The sequence below is a fragment of the Haliaeetus leucocephalus genome, unplaced genomic scaffold (genome assembly GCF_000737465.1).
Source record: "Haliaeetus leucocephalus isolate CR32 unplaced genomic scaffold, Haliaeetus_leucocephalus-4.0 Scaffold229, whole genome shotgun sequence".
In the NCBI taxonomy this organism is placed as follows: Eukaryota; Metazoa; Chordata; class Aves; order Accipitriformes; family Accipitridae; genus Haliaeetus; species Haliaeetus leucocephalus.
Genome location: NW_010972665.1, coordinates 3,888,241 through 3,908,446, shown reverse-complemented (window position 1 = coordinate 3,908,446; position 20,206 = coordinate 3,888,241). Strand labels below are relative to the sequence as shown.

At 35.9% G+C, this 20,206-nt stretch overlaps 1 protein-coding gene across 1 annotated transcript in view; it reads right to left on the bottom strand.

Annotated features, from left to right (window-relative positions):
- LOC104831985 (chromosome unknown open reading frame, human C10orf11) overlaps window positions 1-20,206 on the bottom strand; it is a 691,415-nt gene that overhangs the window by 108,428 nt on the left and 562,781 nt on the right. The window contains exon 8 of the mRNA XM_010567920.1: window positions 556-640. Coding sequence (XP_010566222.1) covers window positions 556-640 — 85 coding nt within the window. The remainder of the gene's footprint in view (window positions 1-555; window positions 641-20,206) is intronic.

Genomic DNA, 20,206 nt, shown 5'->3' with positions numbered 1-20,206 from the left:
GCTCCATAGGCACACAGAAGGAATTTGAGAATTTGCCCAAGGTGTTTTTTAAGTTCTAAGGACTGGTGAAAAAGGAAATTGAATACTGATCCACCTTTAATGTTGAAAAACTGGGAAGAATCCCTTTTTATTGCAATGAAAACCTGTTAACATGTCAAAATTACAGCCCTAAATTGTTAAACTGCCAAAAAGCTCTATCTTTACAAATATTAGAAAGTTTACAAATTCTCTCAAAATTACCAATGCTGCATGTAATCATCTACTTAGCAATATTTAAGTACTCTAATCTCTTTACATTTTTCTCTCACATGCAGAAAAATATAACTGAATGTTATTATCCATAGATTTATTTGCTTTCCCAGTAGACTACCTTTAAATCCTATTCAATGTGAGTTGAAATCTGTAGTCTTGACAGGTATGGTTTTCTCATCTAGTGCTTGAAAGGTGCAGTATTCTCTGTAAAGTGCCAATACAGCAGTAACTAATACAGAGAAGGCCTTACAGCAAAGCTTACCACTTTGCAGCATTTCATACCAATAAAAGTTTAGTTCATACCTCTGTGATTGGTGAGGTCTCTGGATCCTGAAGGCAGAGGCGTATAGTGCATCTCTGGAGAGGTGGAGGCAGCATCATTGGAGGCCTGTGTGATAAAACAAATATTAGCAGTACTCAGAGTGAAAGTCAATGATTACGCAAAGAGGATGCACCTGCAAGCTGAGTGCTATGGTGTGGTTACAGGTGCACAGGGTCACCGGCCAGAGAAGATTAATTTGTTTTTGTTAAGGCTGCCTGCAGTCCTTCAAGGTAGCTGTACTCAATTGTTTACACAATGATATTAGGCATCATTACTAAAAGAATATTTTCATACAGCTTACAGCTTCAAAAAATTACCATATTCTTCAGGAAATCTTAGGGCAATGTTCCTCTTGGTGAAACAGATTAATATATACCTGAAGGAAGTTAGGAGTGAGTCCACATGTAAGAAAGGAGACAGAAAATAGAAAGCTGGGATAAGATACCATATTTTTCAAAACTAGAGCAAAAAACTTATTCTGCCATTCCACTGTCCTGTGAGCTAAATGAAGGGATCTCTTAAAAATTATAATGCCTGTAATGCAAAAAAAGTGGACAAGTATACAGAATTGTTAATAACAAACACTTAAAACCCACACCAGAAGTCTAATACATTTAAAGAAGTATCAAGAAGACTTGTTCAGAATCCTTAAAAGCAAAATGTTAAGGGAAAAGAGAGGAAACCCAAATCTTTCCCCATAATAAAAATTTCAAGATCTTATGATTCCAATTTAAAAATATTAAGACTGTGGAGCTGTAGTTTGCAATAAACTAATCTTCATCCAGTTGTATGTTTCATCTGAAGGAAGAGCAATATAAAGTCAAAACAAGCCACATTCACCATCTTGCTTTTTAGTTACAGAGCAGCAGTGTTGCATTGTTAGGAAGAGATATGAAAATAAAGGAATGTGTTGGTGAATATGAATCATCATTACAGTTTTTAAAATGCAGTTTAAGTTAGATGGATTGATATAATGGTAGTGTTATGTCCAGTTTCAGGCATAGTGTTTGCTCTGGAGTGTTTACAATCTACCCTTTGCAATGTACATAAAAAGATGATGGGTTTTAACAGAAGACACAAATGACAGTGTTCACTAAAAGTTACCTGATAATTTCTAATAGAAAAGATAAGGCAAATAAAGAGAATAAATACAAAAGCTAAACTATTTATTGAATCTCATAATAATTTACTAAAGGGAGTCTTGAGAAAGTAATTGCTATCTTCTACGCAGGTTGTTCCCTAATGATATATTGGTTTATAAGCTGCAAAAGTCAATCAAAGGAATCCACCTCAATCTTACTTTTTATCTTGTAATTAATCATATCCTCAAAATATTTTTTTTTTAATTGAAATGAATTCAAAACCAGATTTACAAAGTCTAGTTAAGATAAAAGTGTAAAATAGGTCTACAATGTTTTGGAGAAGAAAAAGCTTAAATACTAATTCAAATCTTAATTGCCACACTAAACCTGAGACAACAATCAGAAATCCACAATAATGAAAATTAATCATGGTAATAGTTTCTTAAAGGCTGTGACTTAGAAATCTTCTTTGTCATAGCTGTTGGACTCCTAGATGATAGATATTAAAATGTTAAGAGGTAAGTGACTGAGTAGATTAGTGTACTAAGCTTTTGCTTTTGGAGACCAGCCGGCAATTTCTATGTCAGACCATAGTCATAGTCCCATTTTCATCCCTACCAAAAACGAGGCCATAACGTGAAGACGCATCATGCATCAAAACAATCATCTTAATAGGGACAGGTTTGCCTAAACAGCAAGGATGCTACTTATTGGATATGAATAAAAATCTAGAAAATCCTGCCTCCACTGACTCACCAGTGATAACATACACTTTTCAGGGTGCCTCCTTTTCAGAGAGGTAATGCTATAGACACAACTCTCACCTTCACCTAGAGTGAATAATACTTTGATTTTAATGAACTGTAAAGATGTAGCTCAATCTATCCTGGACTATGAAGTATTGGAAATCTTCCCTCTGATGACCAATATGAGCTGAGGGCACATAACCTCTCAGAGGATGAGACAAATGCCCCTAACACCCAGCAGTGTGACATCTGAAATGAATTCCAAGAACAGGCATCTGTTCACAACTATCTGTTTTCTTTCGGCTGAGTTGTTCTGGGTAAGACAAGAAGAAAAATGTCACTAACTATTTAACATAAGACTTCATCCTTGTAAATCACTCCAAAGCTGGAGGAATAAGTGGTCCCATACTGTACACTCTAGATGTTATCTGCCTATTCAAGTGTACTTATTTGGGACTCTGATAATAGTGAAGGTTTCTCTTTGGTACTTTTATACTCAATTTAGACTGTTGACAGCTTGATGATAGCTTTTCCTAAAATTACTGGAAGAGACTTTGCCTTTTCAGCAATATACCACTGAGTGAGCAAAATTCAAGGGCTTCTAAAAAGCCTATTGGAGTGAAGGGGCAATTTAGCTTTATTTCCAATTTTAGGAAAAGCAAGAACAGGAGGGTTTGTTTATTGGTGTTTTGCTGTTATTTTATGTACAGTATATAATTCCCTGTCAAATATAGAACAGTTTTCATTACCTTTGAGCTAAGCATTCAGTTAGAGCAACTTTAATTCCATGGAATATCATCCAGGGTTAGGATTGTTTTGCACAAACACTGCCTGGAGTTCTGAATCACGTTTCTGAGTAAGCCTGTGCGCCAGCAGAAAGACAACAATTTGTTTTCCCTACCACATACTGACATTTGGCCCTAAGCTATTTTCCAAAGAGATTTGTATAGATTGTATTACTCTTAATATTCACAGGAATATTTTGACAGTGACAGCATTGACATGTGACAGTTATGTCTTCAAGTATTGGTGACATATGCATCAGAAGTTCTTGTTGCAGTGGAAGGTAACTACAAATACAAATAGCTTTGAGGAAAGCTGGTTAAAATGAGTGGTGGCTTCAGTTTTATAGCAACAGGTCACCAAATAGCTCAGTAAAGAAATTCTAACAGTATTATTACAGGAGAAGCTTGTATTATTGCAAGTGTTAAAGTCATCCAAGTTTTGCAGTCTATCATAGTATAAGGTATAAAAGTTACAAGGCCAATAAAGTTAGACTACTCACAGCCTAAGTTATGCACATAACCAAACATTTGCTAAATTGAGATATCTCTGTCTTCATATTAACCTGTAAGTTTTGTCCAAGCTAAGAATTGTTGTACTTGATACTAAATAGACAGATTGTAAGAAAGTACCAGATTTTCAAACCATGTTCATCAGAATTACGGATACTGTAGAAGCTGCAGTAGGAAAAAACCCAAACAACAACCAACCAAATAAACAAAAATAACCCAGCCAAAAAAAAAAAACCCAAAACTTAAATTCCGAGTAGTTTTAACTAAAGCAATGGTTATTGTTTAGAAAATTTTTCTTTCTGTCAATGAGTAAGATGTGGCTTAATATTAGGTTATATTGGCTATAACGGAATATAATTTATACCCATTGATAGTTGCTATTCTTCTATTTGTGTCACATAGCTTGGATTTGTATCCCAGTATTTCTGTACTAATATTTACCCTTAATTCTAAGGCATGCCGCAAATTCTTTACACGCCTACACACATCAGTAACTGTAGTAGCCATTAATGTATTATACCTGACATTTTACAATACAGGAAGAACAGTAGCATGTTGGCATGTTCTTGACAAGGGTTCAATAGATATGTAACACACTTATGGAAAGATGTGGTAAGTAAAATTGTTTCAATACATACATACAAAGGAAGATTTGGTTAGCTAACTACATTTAATTCCAAAATATTTTCAGAGGATGTCACAAAGAGAAATCTTAGTTTGATCAAGACATCATCCAAAAGAGAGATGGTAAAGTGCAGAATGAGATGTGGTAGCAAAACCCAAAATAATTAAGAAAATATTATTTACTATGGAGCTCAAGACATAGGCTAAGGATTCCCTTGTATCTATTACCTTAGAAAGTTTTTAAGTGTTTGGGATTTCTCCTTTGCAACATGTTTCTCATCTAGCATGGAAATATCTCAAATCTCTAGCATTTCAGAGTGTGACTCATTTTTTTCAGGGAACAGATGAAGAGGCAAATTTCTTGGGGACAGCATGATACTCATTCTCTAAGTCTGACCCACAATTATCAAGAATTCTTGTGTTCTGTGATACTGTTTATTTTCATTCATCACAGTTTTAACACTTGTCAAAGTCATCTAGTAAGGTCACAGAGAAATGACCTTAGCAATTTGAAAGCTTGTTGCTTCTCATTTGGTGATTTACATTCAAACAAAAATGGAAAACAATATTGTGACATTGCAGTGATCAGTCCAATGGTACAGATCACATTATCAGATGCAAAACTTGGATTTAGTAAGGAAATATGATTTATTTCAAAAGATTTTTAATATATCCACAGGGAAGCTACAATTAAGAATGAAGGAAATCACTGCATTATCCATTTTTTAGACTGACAGAAACATTTCTCCAGAAAGGTATATGATTAATGGGACAATCTGTGGTATAGCTCCAACTGAAAGGATCAACTCGTACTTGCATTTGAAAGACTTTTCCTTTTATGTAAACAAACAGTAATATTTTCCTGATAAGCTTATTCTGTCTCAAAAGCACTCAGTGCTTAAAATTAATCATACTTTAACAGATACATGGCTTATTATAAATTTAAGAAAGGTCTGCATAAACATCCACTTAGGCTAAGGACTCATTTTGGATCTCTTGGGCACACATATCTTCCCCAAGAGACACAGCGGCAACAGTCTTCAATAATTCATATATGGTTTGAAAACTTGTCTAAATACCTGTGTACCAATATGTCAGCAATATGTCAATTCAACACCTTTGTAACACTGACAGCAGCAACTCACGCATCTTAACCCATGAAGCAGAATGATTTGTTCACATTGTGATAAAACGTACAGAAACTTGCCATGGAACTCCTCCTCAAGGGTTTTTTTCCCCCAGATATTAGATATAACTAACTAGAAATTAATTGTTTACAGATTAAATATACGTATAAATCATGTGTAAATGTGTGATGAGGAACACACTCTGCCTAATAACAGAAAAAGACTTAAATATATTCATTTGGGGTTGAATTTATGACATAGTTGCAGAGAGTATCAAAACACTACTTCAGAGGGACTGTTTCTTCCCATGAGTTTGCAGAGCACCAAACACAATGGCGCTTTGATTTCACTGTGAGGTCTTTGAGAGCCTCCTGATAGCAGAAAATATGACAGGAAGCAACAACACACCAAGTCTTTAACCATTTCATCCTAGGGAACAGTTAAGGAAGAACAACTTTATTTACAACGCATTGGCTTTTCTATGAACTATGAACATACAGCCAGTGAAAGAAAGGGATAAAGTGCAAAAGAAGGGACAAAGAGCCTAGAAAACAGGCAAAAGTGGGACCTTAAAGGACCACTAGATATGGCAGGCTACAAAAGGTCTTGCTTGCTTCTCCCTAGCTGTGAACTAGGCTTGAGGTCTCAAATGGGCCAGCCTGAGCTCGCCACCAATCCCAACACCCTGATATGTCCCAGAAAACCAACAGGTGGTATGGCATGCTTCCGTGGAGAGCCAGCGTTCCCTCATGAAATGGGATTTCCCAATTCTTAAAACCTGGTTTTAGACGTTTGACCATGGTACTGAAAAACAGAAGAACATAGCAGATGAGCATTGGATGGAAGGTGGAAAGGAAGGAAAAGGGTATCACCCACTTTTGTCTCAATCTCATGCTTTAAACTGTGCTTCTCATACTTTGCTGAACGTCACAAAGATCTGAATGACTTTCTTTCATCAGCAGTCATTTTTAAGAAAATTAAAAGTAGTAATTTAACCAGTCCTAATAAAGATGACAAACACAATCTGATTATTCTGAAATAATATGCCATTTTCATTTACTTTTATAAACGTATCTCATTAGAAAGACTTTCCTAGGGAAATATAGGGAGTCTTTTTCCTAAGTTTGGGGTTTTTTTTCTTATTAATAATAAAGAGAATTCAGGAGACAAGAAAGGAGCTTAAGGGCAGGTATTGGTAGGATAAGGGATTTTTTCGGCTTTACGCTTTTTTTGCCTACTAATCTAATACTCATAATTTTTCAAAAAATCATCAAGAGTCTGACCTTCTAAGTCTGTGATGCGTACCTTTTAGTATGATGTGGACGTGAAAAATGTTTTTCTAGTATGCAAACACAAAGTAAAGTGTGAAGGGGAAAAAAAAAATAATAACACTTTAACATTTAGAAGAAAATGAAGTCAGCCACGCACTGCCAACTGGCACTCAAGAGTCTGGGAATCTAGTTAGACTAAAGGAAAGTTTCATTTGTTTAATCCCTGAATTCCATTTTTCAAGGAAAAAAACCCAATATTTGTATGGTACTAGTAAAGGAACATCCTGTGTAGTATCAGGCTACACTGCACATCTGCTGCAGTGAAACAAATTTGTAGAGACTGATGGTTCAAAAATACAAATGGTCTGCTATTTTTGGCAACAACACACGTTCCTTCAAATACTTTCAGCTGCTAAAGGAAGTAAAGGGGGGGACTGTAATTCAGATAAACCAATCCTCTTTGAATCATGGTTTGAGAAACAGTAAAATTTAAATGACTCTGCTTTCCAAATTAAATCTCTCTACTACACATTTCCTTTTTATATTTCTAAGCACAAGAATAAACAAAAATCATCTAATATTTATACCTATGTTAGCAAAAAATGCTGCAACCCATTTCTGACATTTTTAAATTTAATAAATAACAGCTATAATCAAGAGTGTGACTTTGAACTTAGCAAATATTCATTCCGGACATTTTAGCAGCCTATTTTCATATGTGATGCTATTAATAGAGTAGGCCAAATTATTGTCATACTAGGATGACAAGGAGAACAGTGAACAGTATATTTTGGTTGGCCTTCCAATTCCAATAAACTTTAACAAGAAAAGGCAAGAGAATTTTGCTTATTTAACAGAAGTAGCGGAGCTTAACAAGATTCAAAGCATTTCAGAATATATTTCCCTTATTCTCATATAAGAGAGATTATCAATTCTCACTTGAATTTACTCTACCTTTTGGTTTTCACTTAATGTTAAATTGCCAGGTTGAAAGCAGGGTGCAACTGGATCAAAAATGTAAATGAACATCAGATAATTCTTATGCATTTAGGCTTAATTGAGTGTAATCGATATGTCTGGTGTGCAGCCAAATTCAAGTATTGTGAAAAGCACCTAATGTATGGACATTATTTTTGGACTACTGAATGCCAGAAAATAATGAGCTGGCATTCAGCTATGGTGAATCAGACCTTGAATTTTCATCTAAGAGCAGTTTTGAATTATTACTAAAGATAAGGTGTAAATGTGCAAGGGAATTTTATCCATGTTTCTTCCATGAATCATAAATGAGGAAAAAAATTACAGTCTAAATTGCACTTAAAAGGAATAAAGTCTTTTCATGTCATACATGATTTATCAAAATGATCTCATTTTAAGAGTACTGTGATGTATCTTGATTAATAACATTAGTAAGCATGATGAATGGCCTCTTTAATGGTAACACAGAATTTATTGGCAAAATCCCTACTTCTACCAAAAAGGGTGGGAAGTAAAACACACAGCAGCTAGTAACTTGCAGCAACAGCTTAAGTAAACTCTCTCCTATGTATTTTGCATTTAGACATCTTTGAAAACTCTTAATTTGAGTTTTTTCTCAGGCTCGTTTTGAAAGCAAGTGACAGACAGGTTTTACGTAATGTGGCAGCTCTATCCACTACCAAAGTCACTTTGCAGTTCCCTGCAAAACAAGCTGAACTCTGCATGTACTGTAAGAGGATGTAGTGTATTAAGGTCTTTCAAGAACATCAGCCCCATCCCCTTATGACCTTTTCCAATATCCTCTTCGTTTTGCTTTAATATCCTAAATGCTTCCCTTCTCCCATTACTCCCTCCTCCCCCTCCCCCCCTTTTTTTAAGCCTGGCCCAGCCTGCCCTAACTAATTTCCTTTTGGGCTGACAGATCAGAAGCCTTCCTACCACTGTTCCTTTTAGACCTGTGAAGCCCTCCTCGTAATCCTGCTGCTTGTCCACAATTAATCTTTCCAGTTGCCACATTATTAACACTACCACCCACAGACAGAGGATGCCTGAGCACGGCTGGACACTCACTCCCCACTGGAGCATCAAAGTTGTCAATCACACACTAGTCAGAAAGTTGCCTGCTGTCAACATCAGAGGTTTTCATCCTCTCCTACCCGCTGATCAAACATTTTTCTTCAGAAGATTAATTCCAAGTCCCCACCCATTTCCTCCCATATCCTCTTTCCCTTTTAGGTTTACTCAATGATCCATCTTCTGTATGGAAAAGGAAGCCGTGTATAATAGAAATCCTTTCAAAACAAAAGTTCAGCAAAACTAAATTTAAATCCCAGCTGTTATCAACCTCTCCCCCCCACCACCCCACCCCCTGCAAGTTAAACACCTTAAAGAGCTTGGATTAGATGTAGTCACAAATGCCTTTCTTTGATCAAAGGCTCCAAGACTTTACACAAATATAATCACAAGGCAATGACTGCATCTAAGGAGCCTGAATTGATTTGTTCTACTGTAACATATAGCACACAAAAACACCCGTTAGGTTTCTTGACTTCCAAGACCGTTCTTTTGCAATTTATATCACTCAAAAGCCAAGAATTTTAGCATCTTCCTAACACTATATTTTCAAGGCCAGTAGAAAAAAAAAAGTGACTTCTTATTGCATGGTACGTGCTTTGTATTTGTTTAAAAATTGTATCTTAGCTACTTACATTTAAAAGCAGAAGGATGCAAGAGATTCTGCAGCTCACTCAGTTCAGTTTAATGTGTTGAAGGAAAGGAACTTCACTATTACCACCTCTCCATAATCATATACCAGATTCCAATATTTTCATTTGTGATGAGTTAAACCTTACTGCTCAAGTGGCTCAGTATCTTTCATTATGGTAGATAACAGGATCTGTCCCTAAAGGAGCACTTAAACATTCTAGAAACACAACAGTGAATGAAAGGAATATCCATTAATATAATCCAACAAGCAAACTATTCACTGTAAACTTAATGCTAAGTTTTACAATAAAAATAAATCCATTTAAAATCACACTACAAAATAAATTCAAAGTTGCTAAATCACACTCATCCCTAAAATAGATTTTTGAATGCTATTTCATCTCTTAGACTGGTATTAATGAAAATCAGGAAATCCACAAAAGACCCCCAAAAGTATAAAACAATAAAGGAAAATCTGCTGGCCCTTGACTCCTGGTCTGATTTGGGGAAAGTAAGTCCAAGCAAGAAGTCCACATTTTAACTTGCATTTCTTTACCAGCATGTTTACCTTCTTCACCTTCTGGGAACACACATGCTGCCTTCTTTTCATTTACAGTATGTAGGCTTTAATAATAATAATAACAACAATAAATTCAATAATAATTAATTTAATAAAAGAAAATAATTAGTTTAATAATAATTAATAATTTAAGCCTGTCATACCCCACACCAGAAAACTCTTCAACCATTGCTAGAGAATTCTGAGTTGTCATAGACAGCTATTCTTTGAAGCGTCTTGTAAAGTGAACCACAAAAAAACTTCTAGATGCTAGCAGATGCTAACCTGTTTCTAAGTTCCTACCTCACCAATGCCCAAACATGCCATTTATAACATTTCACTCATCGCCCAACAACTCTGAAGCAGTAAAGGAACAATACTAAGTTTTTTAGATATTACAACTTCAACAGAAGGTGCAAAAGCATAGGTAAGCCACTTACGCAAAGGGAAGTATGCTGATAACGTATTAGATTCCAAGTTTTCTTCAGGCATTCCCTGCAATATTTTTCAACCAATTATATCACAACTACAAAACACAGCACTATTGGAGTAATTGCTGAGCTCGATACCATGCTATAGCATAGCAACTGTATATGAGCTACATATAAACACAGATGCAGAACTCAAATACAAATTACATACAATACAGTAACTTCTTACTTTTCATAGACATATATTTTGAAATACAGCCCATTCAGAACTTCTACACTTGTTTTTGCCAATCTGATATCCATAGATTCTTCAAAAGCAAAGGCAGAATCAGCAAGGTAAATTGCTTTTTTTGATAGGAATCTCTGGGACTGTTCCATAAATTAAATCAGTAACATAATATCATCACTTGCAAACACATTGAATGACAATCAGAGGAATGCAGAAATGCATATACGTTTCACTGACCAAGCATAATTGTTTGCAATGTTAGAGGGTTTACTTTGCTTTGTTATTCACTCTGCTGTCCCCTGCCTACTTCAGTTTCTCAGAAGTATGGACAATGCTGCAAAAATGAAAGCTAGATCCTAAAAATTATAAGACAACAGTAGTTTAATGACTATTGTTGAGTTGCACTGATCTCCTTGCTTAATAGGCACAGGGATTAAGAAATGGGAAGGTTAAAAATGCTTTCAAGGCATCTTCATTCTGTCATGTAGGAAGAAAACTGAATTGCAGCTAAAACCTCTTGTCACACAACTTAGTCAGCAGAAGGGGGTGCTGTAGTGTAACCTATTTAAAATGCAAATAGAGTAACTTTTGTAACAGCAGATTAAAACTAGCATTTTATTCACTTGGCATACCCACAGCATACTGAATGCTGGAATCAGACTTGTCACTGCACACCGCAGGTTATTAATAGAGCTCAGAATGTTGTTGCTAAATGTGCAACTTAAAAGCAAATAAACAAAAATGGATTTATCTGTGGTATTTGTTCTCTGGTATAATTCAGCAAGGCCTGCCTTACACTGTGTGTTTGTTTATCCAAGATCACTAAGGCTCAACTATTTTCTTTTTTCTTTTTTTTTTTTTTTTTTTAAGTATTTGATTGACAGCCACTTACCACAGCCAGAAGTTCTGGGATATGTGATCTATAACATTAACATTCTAGAGAAAAACACAGTTATTTTCAACCTGGACAAATAGATCTATTTAATAAGACACACAGGAAAGAGTCCATGGTGCATGACCGCTACTTTCTAATAGGCCTTTCTGGACTCTCGTGAACTACCAGCACATGAGAAAACACAAAGTCAAAGGCTTCAGCAGAGCCAAATCAACACATTGTGCTATGGCTTTACACTTCATTTTCCTACAATGTCAGGTGTTAGGGCAGGCAAGTGGGTTTCCCCTCTATATTCAAGCCAATTCCTCTGTTCTTCATCTCGATCTCTCAGAGATTCATCAAAAACGCGATTTAATTACATCTCCTCCCTCCCTCCCCCTTCCGAAAAGAGTGTAAACATGACTCCTTTTTATCTCCTGATACATCTGGACAAGTAGACAATGTGCTAAAACAAAATAAATCTGCCCTGACAGTCACATCAAAGGGTTCAGCTAGGGGCTTGCAGCTACTTAAGGCACAGGAATGTTGTTGCTAAGCATCGCTCTACAACCTATCAGTCCCTTAAAGAAGCGCTTTTTTCTTTCAGAGGGAGATGAGGAAAGCTGGAGAGTGGGAACCAGACTGCAAAGGGAGATTGGGGATTTTGGAGGATTTCGAAGCTTAAAGTGAATTGTGTGAAGAAAAGGGGGTTTGTTTTGGTTTGGTTTGCCTCTTGACATACAGTCTACATTCGGGGGGGCTAGGAAGTAGGGGAGGAAGGAGGGGTTAAAACTTGATGAAACATCTTCTGAGTTTTTCCCTTGGATAAAACCAAGCAAAGTCTTTGATATCCTTTTTCAAATCCCTGTACTTACTGTAGATTCAAAATAGAAAGATTGTGAAAAGCAATAGGGCTGGGATACCAAGCCTGTTAAAAGTATACTGCAAAATGCATCCCATGCCCTGCTTTTCTGTCAAGCATTTAATACGTGTATGTTCCTAAATACATGTATGTTCCTAAATACGTGAAACCAGGAACAATGTCCATATCTAATAAACATGCTCTACAGAGAAAGGAAACTTTTGATACATATGCACATAACAGAATTTGATGCTCAATTTACTAGTAAAAACTATTCCCTTTAGAGAGAAGCCTTCACTGCAATCATCAGTCTTCCACACCATGCCATGCAGGACTGGATTTGTACATGTTTAGTGCTTAAAACTCCAAATGAAGCCAAAGGAATGTGAAACCATGCTAAAATCAGACCTTAGAACCATACTAACTATAAACACAGCTGTGATGAAATGGACAGCTCAAAATTTGAATTATTCTCTCCTCTCACAGACATAGAAACATATTCAAGGCAGATAGACAATCCAGCCTGAAAAGTATGAAACAATTAGTTTCAAAGCTTAATTATGTTGAAGGCAAACTAAGAAACCAGTAGTTTCATTACAGCACTGCTGAGAGGTGAATGAACTTTGATCACACATCTTTGGGTTTTAAAAACAGTTTAAAAGTTTAAAAAATCCTGTTTCCTTTTTAAGAGTTAAACAAAGAAAACATGAAATGGACTCATTCTACATGCAGGGTAACTATCAAGAACATGAACAATTACTGAGCCCACGATATTACACAAATAAATAACACTTAGCATTATCTTCAACACTATCATATTTATTAAACAGTGACTGAGGGCAGCAGTAACCATTTTTATTGTCCCATATAGCTCTTATTTTCTAATTAAACAGAAGGTTATTTCCACTGCCAATGCAGCCATTTATCTTATTTGAGTGTTACATAATATTTTTTGCCAGCCAAGCCTGACTATAAAGTGTTCTGTGTGGTGAACTGTAGCCCAACTTGCTTTCCTGTTTGGTAATCATAGAAATGGGCCATTTTGTGCTGTATTAATAAATAAACTTTTTGCAATTTCTCCTAAAACATGATAAAGCTTATACTTTGTCCTACCCTCTAGCTTCAATACAAGGGCAATGAGCTGTATTATTAAAGATATAGGTCAAGCAAACCTGATGATTTCAATCCTGTGGGGTGCTTTAGAAACCATTGTCATATTACTGAGATCATTCTGCTGTTCCTAATTATTCCTCTTGGTTGCTTCACATTTCAAGTGATTTCTCTCACACTTATGTCAAAATTTATAAGCTGCTCTGTGTAACAACACTACATTATTTCCTCACTTGTTATGGTAATATAGGACAGAAACTAGGAGAATGCTTTAATCTAGCTGACAAGGATAATGTAGTCTAGAAATGTAATAAACTTTGTATTCTACTACAGAGTTGTGGGGGTTTTTCTCTACCATGAAACATTTCATATAGATAGACATCTTAGAAAAAACTAATTGCTACAATAACTTGAATATTCTCTTATCTGAGTTGCTTTTATCAGAAAAAATGTATCAGCATTAAAGTATTCAGTCCAATAGCTTGTGCATTCTCCTTATTCCCATAATTGCTATTCTGTAACATTCTGTTGACTGTACTATAAAACTACATACTGCCAAAGGAAACCTATTTCCAAGAAATCTGTGCATCACACAAACTGTGCAAAACATTTGTAATTAACAGGCTGGGCTTTAACAGTGCTGTAACACATCTTGGGCTGACTGGCACAAAATTTTATTTGCACTAAGTAGCTTGAGACTGGGAAAACATAAAATGAACTTCATGCGATAGCTTCATGTTCTACAGTGTCTTTTGAATGATTTCAGAATGTAAGGAAAGCTGCCAGTGGAAAAGGTAGTCTAATGAAAGGTTTGAATTTGAAAGCTAGTGTGGGTACTGCTTGCTGTGGGGGCTAACCTATGGAAGCATCATTTCCTTCAGAACATCCTAGAGGGTATGAAATGATGTTAAACCCCCTACGCATGCGCACACGTGCGCGCACGCGCGCGCACACACACACACACAATCCCCAACCAACAAACAAATGAAAACAAAACACAACTCCAGTTAGAAAATGTCTTATGAGTAACTCAAACATGACATCCATTCTAGTATTTCTAGGGGTAATTTTGCTGAATTAGCTTATATGTGCAATTTGCTGTATTTATCAAATGTCCAATGGGTTTTTAAAGTACTTTTAGTCATGAGCAAACTGAAAAAAATCCTAACAGATCTGTGAAAACAGACGTACTGCCTCATACTTTTGTGCATCATGACAATACAAGAGCAAATCCACTGCATTAAAGCCATCAGAAAATAAAATAGGAATAGGAGCACTGGACTACAATGGCAATCTTTAAAGGTACTTTTTCCAGATACGTGAAAAATAATATTTAATTGAGCAAGCTCACAGGAAACAGAGAGGAGGCAAAGATGAAGCTAGTGTTGTTCCAATTAGAAATACTCACCAACAGCACTGTCAGGAAAAAAAAAGAAGGAAAAATAAAGAACAGATTTCTGGTTTTGTCTCTGTTCATACTTCTGTCTTCCTTTATAGAGTTGATGACCTGACTGAAGATAAACTTTGCAAGGTTTGGGAGGTGGGGGGAGCAAGAGGCAGAAAAAATATCTTCTGAAGGGTTTCACATCTGGATCCCAGTTAGAAGAACTGGAATCCCTGTCATGTCCTGACAGTTGTCAGGGTGAACTGTCCATGTGTTTATAAAGTGAGATTTCCCTCTTCTATGACTTCTTCTTTCCCAGACAGAAGATGCAGCATGTATGAAAGACACACTTTGCCTCTTCCTTTTGGCTTTTCAGCTACCACCTGTCAATATGTAAAACCATCTTGAAAGCTGATGATTTTAAAAGTGTGTCTATATTCAGATTTGCCTCAGTGGATAGGCAAAAGAAGGCAATGTCACAGCCAATTTTAAAGCTGAGCTCTAATGGAAAGAGCATTTAGGCCTTACGACTTGCATGACATAATACAATACAAATACAGGAATTTGAGGGATAGAAATGATGTAATTAACCAATGTATTATTAATTTGTAAAGCACCTGCTTAGAAAACAGACAACAAACTCTGATGGGAATGATGAACCACAGGAACAGGAATTAATTTTAGAATCTTCACAAATGAAGGCATGAGAGATAAGAACTCATACACAAAAGCATTAAACTACAGTGTCTGACGAGCAGTATCACATCAGTATATTTACATAGTTTTTGGTGAATCAAACTAAAACCAATGGGAGACACTAGACACTATAAAAGGGGAAGGCAATCAAAAATAGCAATGGAAAATATAATTATATAAATTTGTTAAAAACTTACAACACAAAGGCAAAACTGAAGTACACAAAAAACACCGTTGCAGTGCTAATGCTTTAGGATTTCTTAACTCTATGCAAAATAAAGAAATGTCCTACATAAAGTAGTTCAGAGCTGTCTGAGACTTCTTGTCCATATTTATTTATCAGAAATGCATAACAAGAAGGAGATGAACTCCATAATGTAATTAACCTAACTAATTTTTTTAATTACTTTTCTTAAACTTATTAATAAGTGATGTCCATTGTTTAATTTTATTTGGAACATACCTTCACCCTGCATGAGAGGAGAGAAAAAACAGCAGAAGAGTTGTTTTATCTCAAAAGTCCTTTTCCAAGCTCTGTTTGTGGATTTTTGGAGTTCAGTCTGGCCATGAAATATTGGTAAGTGAGAACTTTTTGTTTCCTGAGGTGATGGATTTAATGAATGCTGTCCTAAAATGCATTGGGTTCTGTTTCTTTGAGAGGCTTTCTATGCTCCCACTGAAGAAATGCTCCGATTAGTGGTCCCCATCCATAAAATCCAGAAAGCACTTGACAAAGTCTATCCCTCAGCTCTAGAAGCTGTTCCCCCAAATTTGCATAACTTCAGGACATACTACATTTCAGGGATGAGGGGAGGGGTTTTTTTGTAAGACAGAGTAACTGCTCATTTATAGGACTGTTGAACCTTTCTTGGTTTCAGCTGTTACTATGGTTACTACCACAGCTGACACGTACTGAGCATTTCCAGTCTTGGCTAAAAACCTGCCATCTACATACAGTCTGTCGCAATTCTAGGAAATGTGTTCCAACAAATTAGTGTTGTCATTGAAATTCTTCTTTTTTCTACCCTGGGTGCATAAGCTTCAATTACAACAGCTGGTTCTTTTCATATCCACTGCCCATTAGATGGAAGCTCTGAATCTTATTCCTCATGTTGCTGTTCACTTGAGGTGATGCTATTGACATACTATGATCAACTCTCCTCTTCACACCCCCTTGACTACCCAAGACAGAATTTCCTGGAATTTCTCACCATAACTTATGTTATCCAGTCTTCTAAGAAATCACTTGCCTTGTCCCCCTCAGTTCTCTCTTCACTCTCCCAGCAACTTTCTAGAACCACGGACTTCTCCAAATCTAAACATGGTGTTCTAGTAGCAGTCGTACTGCTAACAAACACAATGATAATATTAAAAGTTCACCTCATACTTGATACCTTAAAGGAGTATCAGATGTGTGTACTACAATCTAATGATTTTACATTTTATCTCACTAATAAAAAGGTTACACAACACCGGGAAAAGAACCAAACTCCGTGAAAGTGTGTCTACTTTATCAATGTAAAACCTGTTCACTGCTACCTAATTCACTGAACATATGCCATGTTGAATTTGTACTATTCTAGCTTCTTAAGCAAAATAATGTATGCCATATTTGCTTAATTATATTACAAAAACAAATGAGAGTCATTGTTATCAACAATACTGAAGCCCAAAGCTTGCACTGACCAAAGAGAAGATGGACTAAAGGAACAAGACATCCTTCATCCATTCCTCTTCTCACCTGTCCCTCTTTCTTTTCACCAGCAGTTGAATCTACCACTTGTCAATAAGATGACACTTTCAGAAAAAGCATATGCATTTAGAGAACGTAACAAATGCTTTGTGAATCATAATATTGTTCACAAAAGTTGGAGGTATTCTCATTTTATAGTAGTAGAAACATCAAAGGAACCCAGAAAATTAGGGATATAAGCATGGATCATTAAACTGGGTAGGTAGAGGGAGTGGAAAGCATATTTCCCTTTTCCCCACCCTGAATATACAAAACTGGGTAGAAACAATACTGATACCAGAAGCAGACAACTCAGAATTACTTCAGACAAAGTAAAACTACTATGGAACTGAAATTAAACTGGGAGAGAAAATAAGCCTGGGTTATACAGTGGATAATTTAAAGAGCTTTTTGCATTCTTGTTCGGAGTACAACCAAGTGCACAAAACGATGGCATAAAAAGAAAATTATCCAAAATCATTCCACTGTACTTTCATAAATGGAGTTACCTTTTTCCTAAACTACTATTTCTGTGAGATCAGTAGAGATATTGTGAGTTTAAAATTCAGCTAACCAACCAAATATAAAGATATGTCACTGTCTGCAATTCTACATTGACAGTAGTTTCTTAAGGCATAGCAGCATTTTTGATAGTCCTTCCCATTGTTTGAACATGACCCACGTATTCCTCAGAAGTTACATTTCCTATATTGCGTTAGCTTTACAAAGGGCAATTCCATTTGCATCAATGTTTGCATTTTTTTCCTGTTTGCATAAGGTCAGAATTTAACAGGAATTTGCATACCCATCTGAAGCAGGACTGGTAGCTTCACAGAGGAAGAGGTGATATTCTAGATACCCTGTTTCACGATGGTAAGTGTATCTGTGAACTTCTCATAGTAGACTTTAACACAATTCTGATGCAAAAAGATTTTCAGCTCTGTACTGCCCAGTACAGACCAGCATATCATATTCTGACCACTTTCTTCCATTCTGACAAGACCCTCAAGATCACAGCCCAAATATAAGTCTCTTACATAGCAATAAAAAATATACCATTGCTATGTCATCCGTTGACAGTGATAGTTTAGGGGATGAGGGGAAAAAAATTCTTCAACTTGTGTGTCTATGAATTTACATAAATTATACTCCAAAATGCTTATCTGAATGTTTTTTATTTGTTTTGGGTTTGTTCGTTTGTTTTTAATCTATTAATACAGAAGTGGAAGATGGGGGTTGTGCTAGAAAATCTAATGTTTAGGTCTCCTTTCTAGAACACTGAGTTAATTGTTCTACAACCACAAATTCTCAGACAACATAATGAAACAAAAGGGACAGAGCCAGCTTTCATATCTCTGGCTCCTCTGCTCCAGTTATCCTGCTTCCTGCATGGAAAAACAGAAATAAATATCACAGCAAATATCTTCAGACATTCAGATTTAAATGAAAGATTTCCAGTTACACTTACTCTGAAACTTTTGGAAGAAAAGCTAAAAAAAAGATTGTTCATAACATGCTGTTGTTTCAGCATTGGACTTTGGTATCAGCACCTACATCCTGGCATGACTTTTTTTTTAATATTATATCTATAGACTGCGTAAATTATCAAAGTTTAAAAGATGATGACATATTTTGACTATTCATGTCAGAACTCATTTTCTGTTACTCATAACTTTAGATTAAATTATTAAAAGCAGACTGATGCACTAAATGTTTTATACTTTGCAAAACAATTGCTCCAACAGCATTATTTTAAAAAACTGAAACTGCCTAGTTCCTTAAAGTACAACTATTGCATCTAGAGTTCACGTATTTTCTCTCATTGAAGCACCTTTGTGCTAAAGAACACTTTTTCTTTTCTTCTTTTTTTTTTTTTTTAAAGCCATTGAATCTGGCACATTAGATACAATGTGCTTTTATTACTCAGAAATACTTTATTACTGCAATAAAACTGCACTTTCCACTGCAAAATATATTATTAAATTGTGCCTTCAATAACTGTCTCACCTAATAGTGAATGTTAAATCAAAAAACTGAAGTCAAAGCTCCTGTTGATTCCACAGGCAGAAGATTACATGTTAATAGGGCAGGGCAACGCAACACAGCAGGAAAAGAAAAATGTCCCCAGTAGTTTACATAGCTATATATACTGAATTTCTGTTTTTAATGGTATTTTGTTTCTTGCAGTGCCAACATCACAAAGAGTACCTGAGAAATATCCAGTTATGTAGCAAATAAAATGCGCAACATTTGCTATTTCATATTGCTCCCCAAGAGCAGCACCCAACAGATGGTCACTTTTTAGCAGTCTCACTTCTATGCGTTTTGGTTAGAGAAGATCAGAAGACATATGCCTTTCACTTGGCAGGTAGACACCTGTGGGCTAGCATCACTTCATTAATTTCCTATTGAAACACCAAAGGAATTAAGTTTATTCCCATTAGCATGATCCTTAAACTGTTGCATCATTTAGCAAATTATTCCCATGTTAACATGCAGAAATTTGGGCATTTGCACTCAACAGAACTGCAAGTACTTCAGTATAAGAGAAAAACAGCATGTCCTAGGTCGGTTAAGATGTTAACTTGATTAAGGCTCTTCCATCCTCTATCTCATTTTGCTGTCTAAAACGTTATTATATATGTAAAATTCTTCGGTATCTTATTTTCTTCAAGATCCTATTTTTCAAACTGCTCTGTGGATATTAAAATTATTTTCTTTTTCCCTACAAAGCATGTCTCTGAAACTGAACTGCTAAGTATTCTTCTGTACTAGTGAAAGAAGCTAATACAGATGCTTCCTCAATCCATTTGTTAGTTTATGGATATAATCTTGAAAGAAGAGAAACAACCAACTAAGTAGTGGTTGCTGTAAACACAGTACTTAATGTATGAACAATTCACCCTCAATTTTCATCGGGGGGGG